The sequence below is a fragment of the Trichomycterus rosablanca genome, chromosome 1 (assembly GCF_030014385.1).
Source record: "Trichomycterus rosablanca isolate fTriRos1 chromosome 1, fTriRos1.hap1, whole genome shotgun sequence".
Lineage (NCBI taxonomy): Eukaryota > Metazoa > Chordata > Actinopteri > Siluriformes > Trichomycteridae > Trichomycterus > Trichomycterus rosablanca.
Window position 1 is genome coordinate 82,146,010 of NC_085988.1, and position 11,161 is coordinate 82,157,170.

Sequence of the window (11,161 nt, forward strand, 5' to 3'; positions counted from 1 at the left end):
TTTTTACAGGGGTGTGTATGTGGGAATTTGTGTCCATTCACTCAATAAAGTCAGTAAAATCAGGCAGTAATGTTGGAAGAAAAGGCCTGGCGTTCAATCCAAGTTTAATTCACCTGAAAATTGTTGAGGTGGGTTGAGACTAGGGCATTTTCAGTTTCAGGAGGCAAGCAGTAAAACACATGCTAGAACACCAGAGCTGGGATCTCGAATACATCGTATCGAGTCTCAGCTCGATGGCACCTGAATAGAGAAGAGAAAAGAGTGCGCTGATCAAGGTGTGTCTCTCCGTACACGGTGCTGATCCTCATTGCACTCGTCAAAGTGTAGGTGACGAAATGCATACGACTGCTGCCCACATGTCAGAGGGGGGCGTGGGTTAGCTTCGTTCTCCTCAATCAGAGCCGGGGTTAGCATTAGTGAAGAGGAACCATGACGCAATTGGACACACTAAAGTCGAGAGAAAAAGGGAGAAAACGCATAAACAAAATATAAAAAAAGTGTGGACCAAAGACCGCCCAACACAAGAGTCCACAAAAGTTTAGAATTAATGCTGGAAAACAGTAGGACATACATCCTACGAGCCTCCTTGCCTTCTTCACCATCACATCTGCTTTACTCAAACCAGTAAAACAACTGACAATGTTCATTGTTTTAAGATGGTGTAGCTGAAAATGGTAAAACTCACCAGACAAACTCCTTGCAGACGGAACAGAAGGTGGGTTGGGGGAAAAAGGTGGCGGTGAACTCATGACACTTTACAACATGAACTTTGGCCTGTTTGATTGCACCACGTCTCTGATGGAGGGCAAACTTGACCTCTCTCTCTTGTTCAATTTCACCATCGCCTTCCCCATGACCTGCATCTAAACACACGAGCTACAGTCAGGACAGGACATGTGATGTTGTACACTGCTGCCATTAGTTACATGCTCTAAATATAGACATTAATTATGTTTATGTATATCTGCTAGTGTATTTGTATGGGTTTCTCTCTGTGTGAGTAAGAGTGTGTGTGTGTGTGTGTGTTATACTTTGGCAATATAAATGTCCATATTTAGTCATGACAAAGTTACGTTTGAATGTTTGAGTGTGTGTGTGTGTGTGCATTGTGTTAACCATGTTCAGAAGCAGTAAGTTCTCTGGGCTCAGACGTATCTGGGATGGACCATCACACAGTGGAAATGTGTATTGTGGTCAGATGAATCAGAATTTCACTTTTTTTTTTGGAGACCAGAGCATTTTCAGTTTTTGCAGTTGCGAGAGTATACCTGGTGCCTCCGTGGCAAGCTTTGACACACTAATACCAGTCCTCCCTCAGACTACTGTTGGTAGGTTATAACCATAGCCACCCATAGGCACGGGCGCTCTTCAAAGTCACTCAGGTCTTTACGCCTGCTTATATCTGTAATAGTACTTTTTAAAAGCCCCCATAGTACTCCAGATGTATTTGTATATGTGTGTATTTATGTATTTGTGTGTATTTGTTTGTGTGTGTAAGACAGACTCACCTTTTCTCTCCAAGAAATATCTGGCCTCCATCAGTAGACGACCCTGCGGTTTTAGTTCCACCTTTAACAACAAAAGTTCAACATGTCATACCATCGATTGCAAGCCAGGCCTTCACGGACAACATCAGAGCCCGACCTCACACGACACTGTACAGACACACAGCAAAAGTTTTGTAACTCCATACTAATACACAAAGTTTTGGAATAGGATATCAATCAACCTTCTGGTCAGGTGTCCAAATACTCTTGGTCATATAGTACAAGTGTCCCAGCTCCAAAGTAAAGCTTTAAGTCACATTTTCTAAGCAGAATGATGTACTTTTCAGTCCTGAACTTGTGTATTTTTCATAATGCAGGTTTGTATCAGAAACTTTTTTCTTCCAAACATTTTGTTTACTGGTGTTACCTCAATACAGGTACATTTTAGTACTAGGACAAATTTAATGTACACACTACGACTCATAAGTTCATTTAAGTAGCATCATTGATAAATTTGAACTATAAAGTTTAATAACACCCTTGTTGTTTTATTGTTGTTGTTTTTACTTTTCACTGCAATCATTTGTCACGTCTTTAATTCCCATTTTATTTCCCAATCTAATCATTGCTACCTGTACCACCCCTGTACAGGCTGAGGAGAGCTGAGACTATCACTTGCCTCCTCCCACACACGCACAGTCACCAGCTACATCTTTTGTTTTTATATTAGAGTCTCAGAGAGAGACGTATCATGCTTGGATAGACACACTATGAACTTCACAAACATTACAACAGTGGCGTTATCTTCAGCCAGACAGCAGAGGTCGCAATAGTACATCGGCAATGAAGCTCAGTCCTCCTACCTTCCTCACATATGGCCAATTGTGCCTGTTTGGAAACCCCACTAGGCTGATAGCACCAGCTGGGATTCTGACTCAAAAGCTCAATATCTCAGTGATGGTGGGTTAGCGTATTAGACCCTTAATATTCTGTAAGATCACATTTCCCCTCATTTTTTCTGGGTCACAGTATGTGTGCATGTCTGTTGGCATAAAAATACATACTAATGTAATAATGTACTAATGAAAATACTGTGTATGTAAATTAATCTTTGGTTTTCATCACAACACTCATGATGTCACTCTGTAACCCCTTGATAAGTGTTGCCGACTATACGTGCACACAGAGCGTTTCTCTCATGTTCCCAATTCTTTCCTGTTTCCTTGTTCCTGTGTCTCGTCTCTTTGTTTGTTTGCTTGTTATGTGTAAATTGTACATGTAATATTTCTTTTTTCATTATAATTCTCAACCCTCAAAGCTTTTTAACAACTACAAGAACTCCTAAGAGGATCAAGCACTGCTGGCAGTCAAAGACCTTTCTTTATAGTCACTTGACCTAAAGCCCATCCAGAATTATTGGGGGCGTCTGAAGACAGAGAAAGTCGAAACACAAGATGCTCATAGGATTATTATCAAATCATGGTGGGAGAACATGGATTATTAAATCTATGCCAGATGGAGTGCATGCTGTCCTTTATTCTTTGAAGCTGGCATGCTCGCAGATGGTAGAAAACAAAAATGTTGCTCAAACATTTAAATAATGCCAGTTTTTGACCTTAAACGTAATAAACTAACCCACAGAGACATTAAACGATCTATTTTTTACAATATATAATGGTTGAAATAAAATATTTTTTTAGCATTATAAGAGAAGCATAAATAACAAGAGGCAAGCTTTAGTTTTTCAGTCAGACCACAAACCTTAAATGCCCACCTATTCAAAAATTTACAAATTCAGCTAATTATATGTTAAAAACATGATAATTCGGCAGCCGCAACTGGGGTATTATGAAGAAATACAATGGGTGCATTCAAAAACCGTTGAGCTCTCTTAAATATTTGCAACACCTGGACTCTTTAAGTACTATTTAAATGCGCATTGGAGATGAGTCTGCATATCGACAGGAGATTGAACGGTTGGTGCTCTGGTGCAGTCAGAACAACCTAGAGCTGAACACTCTAAAGACTGTAGAGATGGTAGATGGTAGAACGGTATTTTGACTGAATAACGAGTGAGCATCCAAAGCTTCTTTTTAAATGTTAATAAATTCTCATTGATGTTTCATTTGTATAAAGCTGCACGAGTGTCTTTTATTTGCACATTTGGGCTCATCAGGGACAGTTTAACCGTTTTCGGTACACAGAGGAAGATGTTAGTTGACATGCTAGCGAGTTGTGCCACTTCATCCCATTGGTTTGAATGGCATGAGGCTAACTGTGTGAGCAAAAACTGATGTAATCGCTGTAATCTCTGCCTAAGTAGTGCGTCCAAATAACCTGATTTATATTTAATGACTTATTAGAATCCTCTCTACTTAGGCAGCTGCTTATGTAGGCAGTAGACAGCAGGGTAGCTTACTAGGTTTTCGAACAAACCCAATGAGTGAAACGCCCATTTTGACTCCTATAAACATTTATTAGTTGCTTTCATACAGAGCACAGGAGCTTTGAGATGGTACGCTCATGATTCTCAACTGCTGATGCCTTGCAACTGATCCAGGTTAGCTTTGCCCTGGACAGTGAAGAAGAATGCAGCTCCTCTGATAAGCACAGCAAGGGTGTGAGGAAGAACATCTTTATTTCAAGCAACAACTTGATCCCAAGGAGGATGGTTATGATGAGAAAGTAAAATCAGTTTGACTCCCTTTGATTACATGTTTTAAAGAGTTGTGTACTTCTGCATTGCCATTTTGGCTGGTGGAGGGTGCAGGGAGGCTCAGATGTTTGATTCAGTATCATTCTACCCCCATTCAAACGTCTGCACTTGGGTTCTATGTATTTCAATTCTTACGGTCTGTGCATTCACCTTACACTACAGTACCAGAGTGTGTCCAGCTCGAATATGGTTTGCCTGGTTCTTGACCCCTGTTATGGACTCTGATTTTAATCTTCATTTGCCCCAATAATGAGATTGCAAATTTAATGCACATGCGCCCTGCATTTTACTGCCTGTTTTTAGTTTCTGTTATATTTACCACTCTCACCGGTATTATTAGGTGTAATCTGTGTTTCAGTTCTCTTACTGAGTGCATTATCCTGAAACATGGGCTCCACTGCATGTGTTAAGAACCAGAATAAAGTCCTAATTACCGTATAAATGTAATGTAATGTTTCTTTACTCACCCAGATCTCCAGTTTGCCATTCTCCTTTTTGCAGCGGGAAGCGAGCGTGTCTAACTGCACCGTGGCTTCAGTCTTCAGCTCGGCCGTTTTATCTTTTACCACCACGTGCATTACTCGCCCTTTGTGAACATGAGCGTCGAATGTGCTGCTCCATGGAGGGTACATGGTGGGTCGCTTCTGCTTATACACTTGGCCTTTTTCTGAAAATAATAAATTAATTAATTAATAATTAAATAAAACACCCACATTACTACACAGTAAATCATCTGTGTGGTATGTACATGATTTATTGATTGATTCTTTCTCAGTAACCTCATTTCTCCTGATCAGTATCACAGTGTGTCTGGTGCCTCACAAAAACACCTGGCATGAAGTGGACATTCACCTCAGACAGGTTGTTAGTCCAACACATAGCATTGTTTTTAAACTTAGATTTTGTGCACGTTTCACATTGAGTTATTATAACTATATACGTATATATATATATATATACTATATATATACAGTATATATATATATATATATATATATATATATATATATATATATATACAGTGTATCACAAAAGTGAGTACACCCCTCACATTTCTGCAAATATTTTATTATATCTTTTCATGGGACGACACTATAGACATGAAACTTGGATATAACTTAGAGTAGTCAGTGTACAACTTGTATAGCAGTGTAGATTTACTGTCTTCTGAAAATAACTCAACACACAGCCATTAATGTCTAAATGGCTGGCAACATAAGTGAGTACACCCCACAGTGAACATGTCCAAATTGTGCCCAAAGTGTCAATATTTTGTGTGACCACCATTATTATCACTGCCTTAACCCTCCTGGGCATGGAATTCACCAGAGCTGCACAGGTTGCTACTGGAATCCTCTTCCACTCCTCCATGATGACATCACGGAGCTGGTGGATGTTAGACACCTTGAACTCCTCCATCTTCCACTTGAGGATGCGCCACAGGTGCTCAATTGGGTTTAGTCCATCACCTTTACCTTCAGCTTCCTCAGCAAGGCAGTTGTCATCCTGGAGGTTGTGTTTGGGGTCGTTGTCCTGTTGGAAAACTGCCATGAGGCCCAGTTTTCGAAGGGAGGGGATCATGCTCTGTTTCAGAATGTCACAGTACATGTTGGAATTCATGTTTCCCTCAATGAACTGCAGCTCCCCAGTGCCAGCAACACTCATGCAGCCCAAGACCATGATGCTACCACCACCATGCTTGACTGTAGGCAAGATACAGTTGTCTTGGTACTTCTCACCAGGGCGCCACCACACATGCTGGACACCATCTGAGCCAAACAAGTTTATCTTGGTCTCGTCAGACCACAGGGCATTCCAGTAATCCATGTTCTTGGACTGCTTGTCTTCAGCAACTGTTTGCGGGCTTTCTTGTGCGTCAGCTTCCTTCTGGGATGACGACCATGCAGACCGAGTTGATGCAGTGTGCGGCGTATGGTCTGAGCACTGACAGGCTGACCTCCCACGTCTTCAACCTCTGCAGCAATGCTGGCAGCACTCATGTGTCTATTTTTTAAAGCAAACCTCTGGATATGACGCCGAATACGTGGACTCAACTTCTTTGGTCGACCCTGGCGAAGCCTGTTCCGAGTGGAACCTGTCCTGGAAAACCGCTGTATGACCTTGGCCACCATGCTGTAGCTCAGTTTCAGGGTGTTAGCAATCTTCTTATAGCCCAGGCCATCTTTGTGGAGAGCAACAATTCTATTTCTCACATCCTCAGAGAGTTCTTTGCCATGAGGTGCCATGTTGAATATCCAGTGGCCAGTATGAGAGAATTGTACCCAAAACACCAAATTTAACAGCCCTGCTCCCCATTTACACCTGGGATCTTGACACATGACACCAGGGAGGGACAACGACACATTTGGGCACAATTTGGACATGTTCACTGTGGGGTGTACTCACTTATGTTGCCAGCTATTTAGACATTAATGGCTGTGTGTTGAGTTATTTTCAGAAGACAGTAAATCTACACTGCTATACAAGTTGTACACTGACTACTCTAAGTTATATCCAAGTTTCATGTCTATAGTGTTGTCCCATGAAAAGATATAATGAAATATTTGCAGAAATGTGAGGGGTGTACTCACTTTTGTGATACACTGTATATATATATATATATACAGTATATACTGTATATATACAGTGTATCACAAAAGTGAGTACACCCCTCACATTTCTGCAAATATTTCATTATATCTTTTCATGGGACAACACTATAGACATGAAACTTGGATATAACTTAGAGTAGTCAGTGTACAGCTTGTATAGCAGTGTAGATTTACTGTCTTCTGAAAATAACTCAACACACAGCCATTAATGTCTAAATAGCTGGCAACATAAGTGAGTACACCCCACAGTGAACATGTCCAAATTGTCGTTGTCCTTCCCTGGTGTCATGTGTCAAGGTCCCAGGTGTAAATGGGGAGCAGGGCTGTTAAATTTGGTGTTTTGGGTACAATTCTCTCATACTGGCCACTGGATATTGAACATGGCACCTCATGGCAAAGAACTCTCTGAGGATGTGAGAAATAGAATTGTTGCTCTCCACAAAGATGGCCTGGGCTATAAGAAGATTGCTAACACCCTGAAACTGAGCTACAGCATGGTGGCCAAGGTCATACAGCGGTTTTCCAGGACAGGTTCCACTCGGAACAGGCTTCGCCAGGGTCGACCAAAGAAGTTGAGTCCACGTGTTCGGCGTCATATCCAGAGGTTGGCTTTAAAAAATAGACACATGAGTGCTGCCAGCATTGCTGCAGAGGTTGAAGACGTGGGAGGTCAGCCTGTCAGTGCTCAGACCATATGCCGCACACTGCATCAACTCGGTCTGCATGGTCGTCATCCCAGAAGGAAGCTGACGCACAAGAAAGCCCGCAAACAGTTTGCTGAAGACAAGCAGTCCAAGAACATGGATTACTGGAATGCCCTGTGGTCTGACGAGACCAAAATAAACTTGTTTGGCTCAGATGGTGTCCAGCATGTGTGGCGGCGCCCTGGTGAGAAGTACCAAGACAACTGTATCTTGCCTACAGTCAAGCATGGTGGTGGTAGCATCATGGTCTTGGGCTGCATGAGTGCTGCAGGCACTGGGGAGCTGCAGTTCATTGAGGGAAACATGAATTCCAACATGTACTGTGACATTCTGAAACAGAGCATGATCCCCTCCCTTCGAAAACTGGGCCTCATGGCAGTTTTCCAACAGGATAACGACCCCAAACACAACCTCCAAGATGACAACTGCCTTGCTGAGGAAGCTGAAGGTAAAGGTGATGGACTAAACCCAATTGAGCACCTGTGGCGCATCCTCAAGTGGAAGGTGGAGGAGTTCAAGGTGTCTAACATCCACCAGCTCCGTGATGTCATCATGGAGGAGTGGAAGAGGATTCCAGTAGCAACCTGTGCAGCTCTGGTGAATTCCATGCCCAGGAGGGTTAAGGCAGTGCTGGATAATAATGGTGGTCACACAAAATATTGACACTTTGGGCACAATTTGGACATGTTCACTGTGGGGTGTACTCACTTATGTTGCAGCTATTTAGACATTAATGGCTGTGTGTTGAGTTATTTTCAGAAGACAGTAAATCTACACTGCTATACAAGCTGTACACTGACTACTCTAAGTTATATCCAAGTTTTATTTCTATAGTGTTGTCCCATGAAAAGATATAATAAAATATTTGCAGAAATGTGAGGGGTGTACTCACTTTTGTGATACACTGTATATATATATATATATATATATATACACCGATCAGGCATAACATTATGACCACATTCTAATATTGTGTTGGTCCCCCTTTTTCTGCCAAAACAGCCCTGCAACTAGGATGAACTGTGTATTCTGACACCTTTCTATCAGAACCAGCATTAACTTTTTTAGCAGTTATTAGCTCGTCTATTGGATCGGACCACACAGACCAGCCTTCGCACTCCATGTGCATCAGTGAGCCTTGGCCGCCTATGACCCTGTCGCCGGTTTACCACTGTTCCTTCCTTGGACCACTTTTGATAGATACTGAGCACTGCAGAGCTGCAGTTTTGGAGATGCTCTGACCCAGTCGTCTAGCCATCACAATTTGGCCCTCGTCAAAGTCGCTCAAATCCTCACACTTTCATTTTTCCTGCTTCTAACATCAACTCTGAGAATTACATTTTCACTTGCTGCCTGATATATCCCACCCACTAACAGGTGCCGTGATGAAGAGATAATCAGTGTTATTCACTTCACCTGTCAGTGCTCATAATGTTATGCCTGATCGGTATATATATATATATATATATATATATATATATATATATATATATATATATATATATATATATATATATATACTGTATATGTATATATATATATATATATATACATAGAGAGAGAGAGAGAGAGAGAGAGAGAGAGAGAGAGAGCATTATGTCATTGAAGTTATGCGTTCACCTTTAACCCTTTTTTGTGTTTAAACCAGCGTGAGGGCATGCCAGTGCCATTCAAAAGATCATTTGTGAGGTCTGGCATTGACGTTGCACTAAAAAGCCTGGTTCACAGTCAGTGTCTGAATTCATTCCAGAGGTTTTTTGCAAACTGTTGCCCCTCATTAATAATTAATTAATTAATTTAATATATTTGATGCAATACATCTGGGGGCGGCACGGTGGCTCAGTGGGTAGCACTGTCGCTTCACAGCAAGAAGGCCCTGGGTTCGATCCCCAGGTGGGGCGGTCCGGTCTGTGTGGAGTTTGCATGTTCTCCCCGTGTCTGCTGTGTTTGATATAACCTTGTGTGAACTGATGAACCTTGTGTAATAAGTAATTACCTGTCCTGTCATGAATCTAACCAAAGTGTAAAACATGACGTTAAAATCATAATAATGTCCACATATTTCTGATCATACACTTTATGTTATTGTTTCTATTTCTAATCATCGTAACCCAAACTGAAGCAGACACACATGCTTACCAGTCTCCACAGCTTCCTTCATGTAGACAGCGCAGTATGGGTTCAGCACTTCTTCATGGTAAGCAAGTCCAGGGTCCATCTCGAAGCTGGAGAAGCCGATCCTCAGGAACGGAGACATGATTTCACTCACTTGGATCCTCCTCAAGGTATTAAATAACAATATTACAATATTTATTACACCTAACACCCTTTTGATAAATCCCCTCAGATGATGTCCACCATGCTAGTGAAGTCGGTTCCTGGTGTTCCAAAAATACAGAATGGTACCAGCAAAAGCTGGAGCTTGTTAGAACGATTATTTAATGCTGTGTGAGTTGGTGTAGGAGCATCTGCAGAAGCGAGTAATTATTTTTGAGCTGGTAGAGTTGGCTTGGCTCAGTGACCCCTCCACGAGTAGCTCCTCCGCAGCAGTGCCAGTGTGTAGGTGAGCATGTGTGAGGGTGGACGAAAGGTCAGCTTCTGATCCCTCTTGGTGCCCTTCTGCTCTTTGAAGACACTGATGACTGGGTGTACGTCAGATGATGAGATGAAATGATGAGAAGATCTGGACCAGCTTTTCTGACTGCAGTAATCAGTCATGCAGAATCAGGATGACAGTCCACTAAAAATAAATATAAATAAATAAACTAGGTACAAAAAAAAATCTAGAACAGTTACATTGTAATCTGATCGGTCATAACATTAAAACCACCTCCTTGTTTCTACACTCACTGTCCATTTTATCAGCTCCACTTACCATATAGAAGCACTTTGTAGTACTACAATTACTGACAGTAGTCAATCTGTTTTTCTACATGCTTTGTTCGCCCCCTTTCACCCTGTTCTTCAATAGTCAAAACCCCCACAGGACCACCACAGAGCAGGTATTATTTAGGTGGTGGATCATTCTCAGCACTGCAGTGACACTGACATGGTGGTGGTGTGTTAGTGTGTGTTGTGCTGGCATGAGAGGATCAGACACAGCAGTGCTGCTGGAGTTTTTAAATACCGTGTCCACTCACTGTCCACTCTATTAGACACTCCTACCTAGTATGTCCACCTTGTAGATGTAAAGTCAGAGACGATCGCTCATCTATTGCTGCTGTTTGAGTCGGTCATCTTCTAGACCTTCATCAGTGGTCACAGGACGCTGCCCACGGGGCGCTGTTGGCTGGATATTTTTGGTTGGTGGACTATTTTCAGTCCAGCAGTAACAGTGAGGTGTTTAAAAACTCCAGCAGCGCTGCTGTTTCTGATCCACTCATACCAGCACAACACACATTAACACACCAGCACCATGTCAGTGTCACTGCAGTGCTGAGAATGATCCACCACCTAAATAATACCTGCTCTGTGGTCTTTTCGGGGTCCTGACCATTGAAAAACAGCATGAAAGGAGGCTAAAAAAGCATGCAGAGAAACAGATGGAATACAGTCAGTAATTGTAGAACTACAAAGTGCTGCTATATGTAAGTGCTTATATACAGTATATATAAGTGGAGCTGATAAAATGGACAGTGAGTG

At 41.9% G+C, this 11,161-nt stretch overlaps 1 protein-coding gene across 4 annotated transcripts in view; it reads right to left on the minus strand.

Annotated features, from left to right (window-relative positions):
* The window catches only part of prkcq (protein kinase C, theta), a 31,009-nt gene extending 21,233 nt beyond the window's left edge, over positions 1-9,776 (minus strand). For 3 of the 4 annotated variants that reach the window (XM_063007130.1, XM_063007121.1, XM_063007111.1), the window contains exons 1-4: positions 9,659-9,776; positions 4,671-4,870; positions 1,509-1,569; positions 686-863 (exon numbers count right to left, since the gene is read on the minus strand). In XM_063007130.1, the coding sequence (XP_062863200.1) occupies positions 686-863; positions 1,509-1,569; positions 4,671-4,870; positions 9,659-9,776 (557 nt within the window). The remainder of the gene's footprint in view (positions 1-685; positions 864-1,508; positions 1,570-4,670; positions 4,871-9,658) is intronic. The other variant, XM_063007138.1, reaches the window with a different exon arrangement.
* Positions 9,777-11,161: the final 1,385 nt, after the last annotated feature.